The sequence below is a fragment of the Taudactylus pleione genome, unplaced genomic scaffold (genome assembly GCF_031769625.1).
Source record: "Taudactylus pleione unplaced genomic scaffold, aTauple2 ptg000959l, whole genome shotgun sequence".
Taxonomy (NCBI): Eukaryota; Metazoa; Chordata; class Amphibia; order Anura; family Myobatrachidae; genus Taudactylus; species Taudactylus pleione.
In genome coordinates, this window is record NW_028285360.1 from 5,622,326 (window position 1) to 5,638,375 (window position 16,050).

Here is a 16,050-nt window from a genome sequence, read left to right on the forward strand (position 1 = left end):
AAATTGTTAATATCTCCTATACTCATACAGTGCTGTACACTTGGGTTCTAATGCTTTCTGATAAAGATCACATTAACATCACCCAAAGACAGCAAAACACAGTCTGATGCCAGTGAACTCGGAGAGTTTGGATGGCAGCAAGCAAGCATCTTGCTTTAACCTCCATCTGTCTTTCAGATACAGGTTTGGGGTTTAACCTTTTCAGCTATGTGTGTATAGAAATATAGACCGTATAATAGAAAGCAAATAACATAGCATGAGTAAAACAAGTTTTTCATACATATATTTAAAACTAATTCACATATACAAAATTCATATAGCTGTACATATGTATGTGGGTCTATTTAGACCATTTCCAAAAAGAAAAAAAAATATATATACACACACACTTTTGCTTGGTAATATTTGTCCGTTTGTTGCGGTTCTCCACTTGTGGGTCACATTCAAGGTGGTTACTGTACAGACGCTCATCACCGCTATAGAAGGGAGTGCTCATCGGGTAAAAAGTACTCTAGTGCAACAGATTCATTAGCAGGAGGACATACAGAGCGTTATAATAAAGTGAGTTCAGATCAAAAGGATAGTTCAACATTTAAAAGAAAAAAACATTAGTGACATGTCCTACTCCCTGCCCATAATGTACCAGCAAAGGGTCACTATGATAGCCCTCATTTCTGTAGAGAAGTGTAAAACAAATATAATGGCCAGTCTAAAAGTCCCTCGCCCCACTTGCAATTTCTGTCCCACAATAGTTTGGTTTGGGTCTTTTAAATAAGAGGAGTAGGCTTTTTCCCTGGCCAGGCTTCCTTTGCATACTTCTTTTTTTTGGGCTCATTAACAGACTCTGAAATAAAGCTGGATGCAGTGGGGGCCGTTGTGATGGGGACAGCTGTCGGGGTGGTTGGGGCAAGATCCACTTCTGGTGCCAAGTTGGGGAATGGCATGCCACCCATCAATGCTGTACCATGGCCACCAGCAGTCTGTGCTCCAGCTTCAGCATGGGTAGGAGGGAGACCACCATACAAGCCTCCAGAATACGGAAAGTTCTGCACACGACGCCCTACAGAGTCTTCTAGACTAAGAGATCCAGAGGTTTCCATTTTTTTCTTCTGTGAAAGCAAACAATTTTTAAGAGAATAAAAGGAAAAAAAAGGGGAAAGGCTGAATAGATCAGTGACAGGAAAGCAAAATGTACCTTTACAGGAACAACAGCAGTCTGCACCATATTCCTGAAGCGTCCAACTGAGGGGTCCACATCCTCTGTTGGGAAAAATGAATATGTACTCCAGATGTCATAGGTTTATGACAGACATTTCTGGTTATTTTAAAATTGGATAAAACTGGATATTTTAAAATTATGAAAACCCCACACACACTTTCCTCTCAGCATGGCTCCCTCATAGTGCCCATAACATAAGAGGTGATAATGGAACCAGAGCCAAAAACCTCAACCTGTACCAAAAAGATTGCTTTGGTCCGCAGTGCAGATAATTTACTTGACCTTTGAAGTTATATATAGAAATTGCATATGGTTTGCTTTATGACAGGTCCAAGAGAAGTTTTTTCTTGATTGTTTTGTATCCCTTTATCCAGGGATAGCCTAGGAATTCCCCGTTAACATGGAAGCATTGGGGTCTGCATTAGAAGTACACATCATTCAGTTTGTATTACGTGAATATTAATCAGATTACCAAGAACCAAATGATTCCTAGACCTAAAGTATTCAATTATTCCATTATTTTAAATAGTTATCCATTAAAAAGTTATGACAACTTTTGCTTCCAAGAGGGCAATTTAATCCAGCGCAACGCTGAATAGCCACGGAAAGTAGTTAAATTGACTGCACTGTTAAGTCTGACTAGAACCACTTAAACCGGAGAATGCACATTAAACTGGGTGTTAAGTCGCGCTAACCGGCATTCTCCGACCAACGCTTTGGCCACAAGGCTGTTAGCTAAACGTTAAGCCAGAAAATAGCATCGCGGTCGGCACTTAAGTCGGATTTCTGCATGCATCTCAGGAGGGTGCGAGCAGAAATCCTGTAGTAGGACTTATTGAATCGTCCCAAGTGTCTATGAAAGTTTGCTCACCTGGATTAATAATTTCATCATCCTCACTGAAGGCGACACGGTAATTCCTCTTCTTCCTCCTAGACCTCTGGATGTCCAAGTTACCCTCTTCAATAGTAAGTGTAGATATTCTCTTGTTGTGGGCTGTATTGAATTCTGTTAGATTCTTCAAAGTGAACAGAGCTGGTTAAGCACAGTACTGCACAAGCTATACAAAGCAGAGGAACCATCTTGTTTGCATTATAAAACGTATCATTTAGAATTTTGAAATCAAAAATGTGCAATGTAAATGATGAACATTTGGGAAGTGGCTAATGCAATATTAGAGAGGTATTATAGTAGAGGTAGATTAGAGCATTGTTGTGGTCAAAATGTGCTACAGTTACCAGCGATCAGACATTGCACTGAATTGAATTCCGTACCTAGCCTAATCAACACACAAGTACTTTATCACCTGAGCAGAGGATTTTCCACATCACAACTGACTAAAGAAGTAGTTCAGTCAGTCTAATATTGTTAAGTCTACAGTATCTTGTCAGGAGAAGAGGATACCCATTATCAACTAGTTAAATCAAAACCGTTAAAAAGCTGTGAAGAATATCAAACAGACAATTCCTAGGGCCATAGATCTCGTTTAGCTATAGATTGTCACATGCTACAATGTGCAAAGGATGAATCTAAAACTTATACTAATTAAGTTTTCTGCATGTGGTATACCTACATCATGTTTAACAGTGTTATGTAATCAAATGTGTGCTTGTGTTGGTCCATATTACATAATAGTACTCACATCAAGCTCAGTCTCCTCTTCTGGAAGGCCCAGAAGACCTTTTAGCTCATCATCATCTCCAGCCTTATCATCCCCTTTCAAAGCTGATGGAAGCGTTTGAGGCTTCTCGCGAAGGGTATACATTCGTGTTGAGGCACCAAATGAAACTGTGGAATCAATTGGGATCTGTTGAGGCTTGTGGGGCTCTAATCGTATATGACCAAGAAAAGTTCCATGGGCTGAAGGAGTGAAACATGAGCTTCAGTTAAAACATATTTAATGTAACAAAGGGGGAAGAAGAAGAAGAAAAAAAAAAAAAAAAAAAGTCAGAAGACATAAGTGGATAGACAGAAAACATGGAAAAATTGGCAAGAATCCACACTGCCAAAATTGGTCGCTCCATTATTATCAGTCACCAAAAGTAAAGTCACGATGTTTGGAAAAGGTCTAATTGAAAGCAGGAATTCAATATTGTATTCAAAGTACCACAAATGCAAAATTCCTGTCATGGAGTCCTACGGCAATATAATAGCGGTCAGACTTATACCCCTTGTACACTAAAGTCCCGGGTCTGACCTGGGATTTGGAACACGTGTTGTAAATGGGACCCAGGTCAGATGACCCAGGAAGGATTGTCGGGTTACTCGATTAATATTTCCTTACTAATTTCCTTTTTATAAGGGTACTTCCACACTTATGGACCACCCTGTAAATATTCTGTGTACTGTACTCATTGAAAAATAAAGCTGTGTTTTTTTGATTATAACCACTTAGGGTCTTCAAATCTGCAATACAGCCACTCTTAATTTGGTAGTTTCAGATTTTATATAAATGTAATTAAAAGCACACACAGCATAAAAGCTTATTAAACAGTATAACTTTTAGCACCTTTATGGTTTGCTTATTATATATGTAACATTTTCACACATCTATTTTTCACCTCACTTCTAACATATGCAGTAGCTGCTCCTATCCAATTCCCCTTTTACACAGATATAAAAAACTAGAGCTATGGTAGACTTCCCTAGATAACTCCTTTTCTTCGAGGTCCAAAGGGATACCATGGGGATATTATGGCTGGAAGACAAGGCACTAAACAGTTGAAGTGTAGACAGAAGACCACGTGGCTGCCTTGCACAATTGCTCAGCAGAGGCACCACAACTAAATGCCCACGATGACCCTACAGACAGAGTAGAATGTGCGGTCACCGTGCTTGAGACAGGGAGATCAGCCTGTGTGTACACCGGAGAGATAGTCATACGTAACCATCGAGCCAGTGTCTGCTTGTTAGCTGCCCATCCTCGTTAGTGAAAGCCATACAATAGAGAAAGAGCATCTGATTTTCTAACAGAATTTGTATGCTCCACATAGATACGGAGAGCACGAACCACAGTGCATCCGGAAAGTATTCAATATGCTTCACTTTTTCCACATTTTGTTATGTTACAGCCTTATTCCAAAATGGAATAAATTCATTTTTGTCCTCAAAATTCTACACACAATACCCCATAATGACAACATGTAAAAAGTTAGAGATTTTTGCAAATTTTATTAAAAAAAAAAAAAAAAAACACTAAAGAAATCACATTTACATAAGTATTCACGGCCTTTGCAATGAATCTCAAAATTGAGCTCAGGTGCATCCTGTTTCCACTGATCATCCTTGAGATGTTCCTACAGCTTAATTGGAGTCCACTTGTGGTAAATTCAGTTGATTGGACATGATTTTGAAAGTCATACCTGTCTATATAAAGGTGCCACACTAGACAGTGCATGTCAGAGCACAAACCAAGCATGAAATCCAAGGAATTGTCTGTAGACCTCCGAGACAGGATTGTCTCGAGGCACAAATCTGGGGAAGGGTGCAGAAAAATATCTGCTGCTTTGAAGGTCCCAATGAGCACAGTGGCCTCCATCATCCGTAAATGGAAAAAGTTCGGAACCACCAGGACTCTTCCTAGAGTTGGCCGGCTGTCTAAACTGAGCGATCGGGGGAGAAGGGCCCTAGTCAGGGAGGTGACCAAGACCCGATGGTCACTGTGTCCGAGATACAGCATTCCTCTGTGGAGAGAGGAGAACCTTCCAGAAGGACAACCATCTCTGCAGCAATCCACCAATCAGGCCTGTATATTAGAGCGGCCAGATGGAAGCCACTCCTTAGTAAAAAGCACATTGCAGCCCACCTGGAGTTTGCCAAAATGCACCTGAAGGACTCTCTGGTCTGATGAGACAAAGATTGAACGCTTTGGCGTGAATGCCAGGCATATGTTTGGAGCAAACCAGGCACCGCTCATCAGGCCAATACCATCCCTACAGTTAAGCATGGTGGTGGCAGCATCATGCTGTGGGGATGTTTTTCAGCAGCAGGAACTGGGAGACTAGTCAGTATAGAGATAAAGATGAATGCAGCAATGTACAGACACATCCTGGATGAAAACCTGCTCCAGAGTGCTCTTGACCTCAGACTGGGGTGACAGATCATCTTTCAGCAGGACAACGACCCTAAGCACAAAGCCAAGATATCAAAGGAGTGGCTTCAGGACAACTCTGTGAATGTTCTTGAGTGGCCCAGCCAGAGCCCAGACTTAAATCTGATTGAACATCTCTGGAGAGATCTGAAAATGGATGTACCGACGCTTCCCATCCAACCTAATGGAGCTTGAGAGGTGCTGCAAAGAGGAATGGGTGGAACTTCCCAAAGATAGGTGTGCCAAGCTTGTGGCATCATATTCAAAAAGACTTGAGGCTGTAATTGCTGCCAAAGTTGCATCAACAAAGTATTGAGCACAGGTTGTGAATATTTATGTACGTGCGATTTCTTAGTTTTCTTTTTATTAAATTTGCAAAAATACGTTTTACACGTTGTCATTATGGGGTATTGTGTGTAGAATTTTGAGGACAAAAATGAATTTATTCCATTTTGGAACAAGGCTGTAACATAACAAAATGTGGATAAAGTGAAGCATATTGAATACTTTCCGGATGCACTGTACATCCAGGGAGACTTCACCTACAGAAAGGTCTGGAACAACAATTTCTTCATTTACATGAAAACGTGACACTACCTTAGGAAGGTCACTTGTATGACGAACAGCTTTATCCTGGTGAAAAATCAAAATTAGGGGGAGACAAGATAGCGCTGCAAGCTCGCAAGTGGGTCGATGTTCCCCGACTGCACATGCGCAGCCTGCGGCGTGCGCATGCGAGACCCGTACTGCGACGGCAGCTCCGTCGCAATGGGTCTCGCTACAAGACAGGGCAGCTGTCGATGTTAACTGACAGCTCGCCCCGTTTTGTAGGCGGTGTGGGGTGGCTGCACAAACGCAGTTTGTGGGCGGCCCTACTGACATCACTTGTGAGAGCCAGGTCAGTTTTGACCCAGTTCCCGTTTACTCATCATTGTCACCACTCCATAGGAAGGACTTCCCCCATTAACCCCTCACTCCACACACAAGCAAAGCGCAGCAGACAGGTCACAGAGGACTGATCATTCAGTCCCCATGCAGAGATCAGCAATTAGTGCTCTCTATGGCACATGCGCTCCAGCATGCCATTTACACTGTATCCTGGGGTATGAATTCACATGCAATGTTATTGGTCATAGACCTGTACATCACTGCCCGTGGACCTGAGTAGATCCATTCTGCACTGATGGAATTGTGGAAATCTGTTTGGCATTGAGTATATGGGAGAGATTAAGTTGGCACTTTAGAGCATGTGGGGGGGGGGGGGGTCTGGTGGGCATATGGGTGTGGTCTGAAGGCCACATAAGGGGATTTTACACAACCAAAATTAAGATGGGATCCACAAAGTTTTTTTTTTATTTTCTTTAAATGATGGATTTCTAGGACCCATATAATTATGAACTCTGAGATTACTAATGTAAATGAAGTATAGTAGTAGAAACAATCACTGTTATACAAATAAGGAAACTTCATATGACCACTATTGTCATAGGGTGGAATTCAATTCAACGCAAATTTAATAGCGCTGGAAGGGAGCTCCTGGAGCTATTCAATTCAGCGTGCTGTTATGTCGGAGAATGCCCGTTCTCGCGACTTAACCTGGGTGTTTAGGCGCTAGAACCGGCATTCTCTGACTAAAGTTCCGGGCACGCAGCTGTTAGTGCCGCGCTAAGCAGCAAAACAGCTGCGCGCCCATCGCTTTTTTCGCATTTATCCTCGCATCGCCAGGGGGGTGAGAGAAGAAATCCTTTAGCAGCCCAAACAGCGCGTTGAATTGAATAGCTTCGGGAGCTCCCTCCTGCGGCTATTCGACATAGTTTTGATTTGAATTCCCCCCATAGATAGCAGGGAATACATTAAGTACTGTAATGCATAAATTTATTAAAAAAAAAAGAAAAAAAAAAACAAAAACACACACCTCACAAGATTAACCTATATGTTACATCAGAGCCAGCTGCTGATGGGTAACATGAAAACAAATATGGAGATAAATGCATTTTGTAAGTCTATTTGCAGAAGGCAATACATGAATGAAATTTCTGTAATATACATTACATAATAAGGAACATAGTAATACCGCTTTCACACTGCCATCAAATAACCTGGGTTATTGCACATGAACACGCAGCAAACCGGGTTACTGCACAGTAAGGGCCCAGTTGAAATAACCTGGCATTTTAACTCGCATAGTTGAACACTAGTACAGCTCACGGTGCAGTGTGAACGCGTAACCTGGTTCGAGGTGACCCAGGTCCCGTTTACTGCATAGGAAGAGTTGGAGTTTGGAGATGATCTGATCCCCAATCGCCAGCTCAGAAACGATAGAGGTGACGTCATCGAACCGGCATTATTGCCGGGTCAAGCCGCCAGTCTGAAAGAGGTCTCAGGCAGATCGCACCCAGGATGGACGCATGTACAAATCCCAGATGCGACCGCCAATTGCCATGTGAAAGGGGTATAAGAAAGACAGGTGCTGGAACAGCAAGTAGAATTCAATAGCATGCATTATTATTAGGCTAGATCAGTGGTGTCAAACTTGGGCCCTTCAGCTTTGTGGGACTACATATACCAGCATGCCCTGCCACAGTTTTAGCATGCCCTAATAGCAAAACTGTGGCACTGCATGCTGGGATGTGTAGTTCCACTGCAGCTGGAGGGCCAGAGTTTGACACCACTGGGCTAGATTGAATATTATGCAAACACAGAAGAGACAGTAGGAGCAGCATAACATGCATTAATTTAGGGACTTACTGCTATTGAGATCGATTAGAAAGACCCGCTTCAAATGCTTGTGGTAGACTAGGGCAGAATGAACTCTGGAACAAGACTGATGGTCGATTGTGAAATCGCACATATCGGGGTTCCTCCCAAACAGGTAGTATTTCTTCTCATCAATAATCAATTTCTGCAGGGTGTTTAAAACACGCATTCATGTTAAGCATATTTTTTTATCTTGTGGTTAGCCCTACTAGGAAATAAACGCCACATACATAATAGTGTAAATATAAAAACTCATTAAACCAAGCTGATGTCTGAAAAAACACACTGATAAGTTTCTTAATATTCAGTTAGGAGCAAAGAAAGAAAAAGTCAGCAACAGGCCATCTTAAAAAAAATAAATATTCAATTCACACAAACATTAAGCAATAGTGGTTACCTGAAGCTTTATTAGTTTATTTTCATTAAGTAAGCACAAATCCAAAAATGCAATATATCACAAACATAAATAACATTCTATCATACAAAATATGAAATATATAGTCTTTATTCTAGCACGCTGCACCTGTTGCAGTTCCTCTTTGCTCTGGTGCTTCTAGCACACACTGCTCAATCTCAGCAGTTTGAGTCACCTGAGTGTGCTAGAAGCACCAGAGCAGAGCGACACCCCAGGCAGGACAGAGGAACTGCACAAGTTGCGACAGGTGCTGGGTGCTAGAATGAAGACTAGTGAAATATTATGCAGTAAACCAACTAGCAGTTTATATGCAGAAGAGCATACATATATCAGCCTGCACCAAAACACTATATCAACCTTAGCTATCTACACAATAAACCTGCCAATGCCCTCCTTTACACCTAGCCCCTTCTTGTCCTCTCCAAACATTAGCTTTAATGTATTAACTGCCAATTTTACCAACCACGCAAGGAGGGAATAGGTATGAAATACCAGTGGACGAGTTGCCGGATGTCAGTACAGTGACAGCGGCATCCCGAAGGTTCAAGTCCTGACAGGGGAACGGTGAGTACTATTCCCCTGTCCTATTTACCCCTAACCCTCCTTTCCTGTACACTAATACTAACCCTCGCTACCCTGCAACCTAACCCCCCACCAACGGTTAAGTGCCTAAACCTAACCCTCCCCCCTTAGTACATGACCCTAAACCCCTCAAGTAGTGCCTGAACCGAACACCCCCCCCCTTGCCGAAGTCTAGCCTCTCCTCCCCCCTCCCGCAGCCTAAGGCCAACACCCCCCCCAAGCGCCTAAACCTAAGTCGTCGTCCCCCACGGCAGATACTCACCTTTCCGCAGTATCCTTATGCTGGGATCCTGACATCGGCATCCAGAGTCATGTCGGGATTTCGTCAGACGGCATCCCGCTTGTCACCCCGACATGTGGGATGCCGTCTGCCGAAATCCTGACATCCCCACAAGGAGCTATAAGATACAGTAACAGTCTATGCTCTACTGTATTTGCTGGAAATCCCTGTTACATTTGACTGGCGTTTCCTTATAACAGCACAGTTTCTGCAGCAATAACCAACAGTTTGTCTTATAACCCTAGTATTCGTAAATGTTGGTAACTATACTAATAGATCCTTAGTGAATGAGGAGGCATCATGTGTTTCGCAGGCTGCAGGGAGAGAAGGGGGTTGTTTTACAGAACAGATGTTCTTCTCTGACCTCCAGGACGTGTTTAGGTTATTATATTATTGCCATAGCGACTTCTAGTCATCCAGCCCTGCTCTGAAATGTTAAATAAGGATTTGTCTGGTTTACATTTTTATACAGTTTCCTTTTATTTCCTTAAATATAAACATTAACCTTGGAAATCAAAAATACCCATTATTATATCCAACGTTATGGCCAAGTGCACTCAATAAAACAATTTAAGCATTTAATGTGCCTTCTGAAGGCCTATTAAACACAATTTCACCATTATAAGCAAGACAAATAACGTAAACAAATTGACCAACAGTTCAATCTACTTTATATCAAGGCCCGGACAAACCGAAAATTTGAAGGTGAGGGTGTATGGTGTAAAATATAGATGGTAGTGCATCTTTAAATGACTGAAAACTGAACAGCTTTCATCATGTAGACAAAACACAAAAATATAGAATGCACCTGGTTCAAATCTTATTTAAAAGCACAATTTAAATCAGGAAAAAATTACTGAACCTGCAGCCCTCTATATGGGAGATCTACTCAATCTCAAATACATATATACTGTAGGAATAAAAAAAAAAAAAAAGGAAGGGAAGAAAGGAGCGCTGGAAACAGTAATACTTAATACATACTATTTATTATCCTATAAATACACACAAAATAAAAATATATATAATTCTTTCCAATAAAATCACTTATGTCCAATTCTTTACTACAGAAGTGCAGCAATTGAACAAACACACATGCAGCTATAAATCAATTACAAAGGACAAAAATTACCAACTTGTTGCAAAACTATCTTTACAGCAGGATACTAAAACTCTTTGTATTTTTGTTGTATATAAAATTATATGCATCAACTTGTGGTAAGCCTAAAAAAAGATGTGGAACAACGAGCAGTTATTCAAGAGTATTGCCTTTAGAGTCTACACAGGACCTTCAGCTTATTAAGAGGGTCAAACAATGTGGATTCTATAAAATCCTATACATGTGGTTTTTATTTATTGGATTTATTGATAGCAATTGGATTATAAAATACTGCCGGCCGGCACAAAGGTAATTTTATTGGAAAGAAAATATATATATATATATATATATATATATATATATATATATATATATATATATATATATATATATTTTTTTATAATTTATTTTTTTTATGTGCATTTATAGGATAATAATATGTATTAAGTATTACTGTTTCCAGCTTTCATGGCCTTGTATTTGTTTTTCACACTTGGGGGCATATTCAGTTATTCAGTTAGCACAGACCTGACCTATTTAATTACGGCCTGCATCCCTGCACATATTGCCGATTTTCCTTGCAGCTCCTGTGTTAAATGCAGCCTCTAGGGTTTCACAGGCAGGGAAACGCATAGATGCCAGCATTTTACGCGGAAACTATGGGTTACCGCCATTACCCCAGGGTTTACCGTACGGGGAGAACGCAGAATAATTGAATAGCTCCGTGTGTGAAACCAAGAGCTTAGCCCCGTATCTAACATATCGCAAGTTCGTCAAATGCCATGGAGTCTTTCATATGAATATACAAATTGTACATGCCGCCTTATATTTCTTAAGCTGGGTACACAGCTTTGCGATTATTTTCAATGTGATGGTTCAACCGACTTCACTCCTGATCGGAAGTCCCTACCACACTGCTGATACGCGCACACACACCTATACAATCATACTGCCGACCTTTGATCACCGACTGCCAAAACATCGAAAGAAAATGATTGTGCCACCCACAGAGGTGGTGCTGCTATGGAATCCCAAGAACAGTCGAAGGTGCATATGGTTTTGGTCCGATCTCGCCCTGTCAAAACGGATGAATATTGAACTGCACATAACATGCGATCCGTCGATTCGACCAGTTTTCTTCCAACAAAACATGATGAAAGATGCGTACACATACTTGCAATATCGCATGAACAGGTCAAAATCGAGCTAACGTTACCCATCTTTAGGTCAATATTTACTTTTGGGATAATAAACAATGTTTCAAAATAAGAGATGAATTGATACAGAATAAAAAACGTATGAAATATATTTTCTTCAGTGACTTGAAGACCACGGAGTATATTTACTATCTATCAGTTTCTGGTTTAACAGCAATTGTAGGCGGTCCAGAATGTCGAAATTTCTTGTGAAAACTTTGAACATGAATTCCTACACATCTAGTCTAATAATTTATGTCAAGCCCGATGCATCTGTTATTGTTACAATTCATTATTCTGAGATCAGGAAAACCAATCGTCCACTTTGATGTCCCCAAAAGGATGAACTTTAAGGGCATCATTTGGAAGAGGTTTTGTAAACTATTATTTAGCTCAATAATGCATAGGCTCAGAGAAGGGTTTAACTGTTATTAACACCGATCTCTTGCAAAGAGAAAGATGTTAAACAGAAATTCAACATACTAACAGTCAGATTAAATACCATGCATCTCTGGCCCATTATGGTAGCAGAACTCTGCTCATACCTCCATAGCCTAGGATCCACCAAAAGCAGATCCTGCAGTTGCCAGCTGCTAACTGAATTCAAGTCTAAAACTGGGTACACACTAATAAATATATTGTACAATAGATCTTTATCAGAACGATATATCGTACTCATCGTATAGTGTATATGCCCAATCTGTTGTTCATCGCATCGTCAAACCTACTGTTCTGCATGGCAGATGTGGCGATACAATGAACAATGTGGTGCACATTGGGCCTGATACAGAGCTGAACGCTCTGACCAGAGCGCTCGCTCTGAATCAGGGCCCTCCTACCTTTTTTTGGAGCGTCCTCATGATGATGGTCGCGATGGTCTTGACCATCGGGATTGCGACGAGACCCTGTGGTAGGGTCTCGCTGCCGCAAGCCCTGGAGTGATTTTGGCTCTATCAGAGCCAAAATCACTCCCACTGACATCACTAGTGACGTCAGTGCTGTCAGTGGGGCCGGCTTCAGACGGTAGGAATTCCCATGGGAACGCCTCCGTCTGGCAGGCACGCCCCCGCCACGCCCACCAAAGGGGGCGTGCTGTCAATCAACATCGACAGCACGCCCCCTTTGGTGCGAGACCCGGAGCGATGGAGTGATCCACACGATGATTGCAAGTGACTACAATCCTCCGACATAACATATCGTGCCATCGTTGAAGATTGCTTAGTGTATATTCAATATATCATCTTTTCTGGGATACAGTGAAATCGGAATGACTGTCACATCATTTGTTACATAATATAGTGTGTACCCAGCTTTATAGTAAATCCTTCTAAAAGAAATGATTATAACATGCTAAATGTTTTTGAACTACTGAAACAGAAATCCCAAATCACAATGAGTATGATAATCTGGCATTTGTACAATAAGTTATAACCCAGTGTTTTTTTAACTGTAAACACTGAGCTTAAATGCTTATTGTCTAGTTAATGTGGCACTTCTATGACCCAGATACCATGGGATACGCACTTTGAAATGACCAGAGCGTAGATATCTAGGTTAGTATCAAGTGCAAAGCAAAAATAGCTGCCTATTTATTGCACCAAGTAGGTGTCTCTAGATTTATTTTGTTTTCCAATTTCATTCATGCGTAGCATTTATCTTAAAAGGGAAACATTAATGAAACACCAAAAAACAAACCCACAACACTATTATATCTTTGTACGTCACTACATATCCTTTGTGGCTCCTTATAAATATTACATACATCTTTTTAAGTTTGTATATAGTCATTGCTGAGAGATCTGTACCAGCAACACAGATGAATATTTTGAAGGAGAGCTAGAATGGCTGTGTTAACCAATGGAAGTCTTTCATGTAAAGACCCAATAGTCCATCATCTTTCACAGTAAAGTACGGCAAGGCAATTTTTGAAGGTATTTTTCAGGGACATCACAAGTGAACCGATGTTCCCACAAGAGGATCACACATTATATTTGGAGGGAAGCATCTGATCACATTAGGAGATCAGTGTGTTAACATGAATTATCCAAATAGCCCATGCAGTAACACTGGGTACACGCTTGTCGATATATCGTGTGTTTGATCGACGAACAATATATTGCGAGTGTATCGGCAGGTGTGTACAGCTCATATATCTGAACTACGTCATGTCAGCCTTGCAGCACAGCCGAAGCAAATATATCGGATAGATATATATCGGTGCATCTGCAGGTGTGTACAGGCGACCACCCATACACTTGCTGCAAGGACTGCCGACACTGACATCTCAACTGGGTCTGCAAATTTAAATGTCCGCCCTGTTGTGATGTCAGCCCAGACATATAAGTGTCTACAGCTTACCAATGAGCTGCACGGATGGCGAATAAGTCTGATCGGTCAGTCTCAGTGTGTTCCCAATATAACATATAGTTTGCTATTTGAGCATTTGATGCTGTTAAACACTAGTCACTGTGTGAACAATAATAAAATTACCATGATGATGTGCTCTGATTTTGATAATTTGCAGGTCCAGATGGACCCCAGAGGTCTGTCACTGCAGCTGAGGGTACGCAGCCTATGACATACAAACATGGACCCCAGAGGCCCGTCACTGCAGCTGAGGGTACGCAGCCTATGACGTACAAACATGGACCCCAGAGGCCCGTCCCTGCAGCTGAGGGTACGCAGCCTATGACGTACAAACATGGACCCCAGAGGCCCGTCCCTGCAGCTGAGGGTATGCAGCCTATGACGTACAAACATGGACCCCAGAGGCCCGTCCCTGCAGCTGAGGGTATGCAGCCGATGACGTACAAACATGGACCCCAGAGGCCCGTCCCTGCAGCTGAGGGTATGCAGCCGATGACGTACAAACATGGACCCCAGAGGCCCGTCCCTGCAGCTGAGGGTATGCAGCCTCTGACGTACAAACATGGACCCCAGAGGCCCGTCCCTGCAGCTGAGGGTATGCAGCCTCTGACGTACAAACATGGACCCCAGAGGCCCGTCCCTGCAGCTGAGGGTATGCAGCCTCTGACGTACAAACATGGACCCCAGAGGCCCGTCCCTGCAGCTGAGGGTATGCAGCCTATGACGTACAAACATGGACCCCAGAGGCCCGTCCCTGCAGCTGAGGGTATGCAGCCTCTGACGTACAAACATGGACCCCAGAGGCCCGTCCCTGCAGCTGAGGGTATGCAGCCTATGACGTACAAACATGGACCCCAGAGGCCCGTCCCTGCAGCTGAGGGTATGCAGCCTATGACGTACAAACATGGACCCCAGAGGCCTGTCCATGCAGCTGAGGGTATGCAGCCTATGACGTACAAACAACCAGACTACTAAAAAAAAAGAAGCCCTGGCCACCAGCTGGCACAGCACTTTATAATGTATAGCTGGCAGTGCTATAACCAGAGAACTACTGGTGTGTAGAGAAGCAAAGTTACATGCAACAGCTCCTAATACACATAACAAAACATTGTACAATACTTTTTCTACAGATATCTGTGACAGGAAACCACATGTGGCCCCTGTACTGTATATACAACACATCCATACCTCTATTAGCTTGTCTCCTTTAACAACATCAAGGTGCAGACCCGGAGGGGGCTTCCCTGCCCTGGATACAGAGGAAATATGAATTATTATAAAGAAATCACATAGTCAGATTCTGTGGCACATTCCCATTATACTTTATGAATAAATGAGAACATGTCCTCATCAGTGCACAAGAGGCCGTACAGAGCAGGTAATAAGGCAGTGCGGGGGGGCTGCGCGTTGTATCTCCTCCACCTAGAGCCGGACACACAGCTCCGACCGCCGCCGTGTCCCTCATCGAGTTATTATATCAGGGGAGACTCCTGTCCTCCTAATGCAGCGCTGCTGGGACTCCCCACCACGCCTCCTCCCCCGTGTGGTACGCCCTGGCCTCCCCAGCAGCAGGCTGCCCTTTCCTAATGCACTACACGCCCCACTAGCACACTGAGCCCGCTCCCCGCACCCGCGGCTCACCAGGTCGGACAATCAAATAAGCATTTGTTGGAGTTCGGATTCGCCGCCATGTTTGCTCCTACTCCTCCTCCCAAAGCATTCTGGGTTATTATCACTGACCCAACATCCCCTGCTGCTGCGCATGCGCTGTCCCGCTCCAGTCCAGGCCAGACAACTAGAGCCAGAGCTATATCCTCCCGCGGCCAGCACAGCGCCCCCTGTCCCCTGACTACTGGGCGACCCAATCAGTCTGTAGTGTCCAGAATATGTGATGATACTTTTGGTAACTAGTATCTGTTTGCGACAGCAGCACAGTGGGTATACTGAAAGATATAGGGGCATATTCAATTAGGTGCCAGACTTTTCACCGTCATCGCTGGTTTTCCATGCAAAAAAGAATTGCACGCGTCCTCGCTTATCCCCATATTCA

General features: G+C 42.8%; 1 protein-coding gene and 1 non-coding gene across 2 annotated transcripts; both read right to left on the minus strand.

The window, feature by feature from the left end:
- Positions 1-261: 261 nt before the first annotated feature.
- Positions 262-15,766, minus strand: PPP1R8 (protein phosphatase 1 regulatory subunit 8). The gene is made up of 7 exons (XM_088459984.1): positions 15,642-15,766; positions 15,189-15,249; positions 8,056-8,209; positions 2,860-3,077; positions 2,091-2,235; positions 1,196-1,260; positions 262-1,109 (listed from the first exon to the last, which is right to left on the minus strand). Exons 1-7 carry the CDS (start codon positions 15,689-15,691, stop codon positions 768-770), a joined length of 1,035 nt encoding a protein of 344 aa, XP_088316110.1. The 5' UTR covers positions 15,692-15,766; the 3' UTR covers positions 262-767.
- On the minus strand, positions 13,045-13,203 carry LOC148473197 (small Cajal body-specific RNA 1). The gene has a single exon (XR_015872999.1).
- Positions 15,767-16,050: the final 284 nt, after the last annotated feature.

Coding starts and splice junctions, on each gene's coding strand:
- PPP1R8 (XM_088459984.1), bottom strand. CDS start 15,691: ATGGCGGCGAATCCGAACTCCAACAAATGCTTATTTGATTGTCCGACC. Junction 3,078..8,055: donor TCTAATCGATCTCAATAGCA/GTAAGTCCCTAA, acceptor TCACTCCTTCAG/CCCATGGAACTTTTCTTGGT. Junction 1,110..1,195: donor CTGCTGTTGTTCCTGTAAAG/GTACATTTTGCT, acceptor TTGCTTTCACAG/AAGAAAAAAATGGAAACCTC.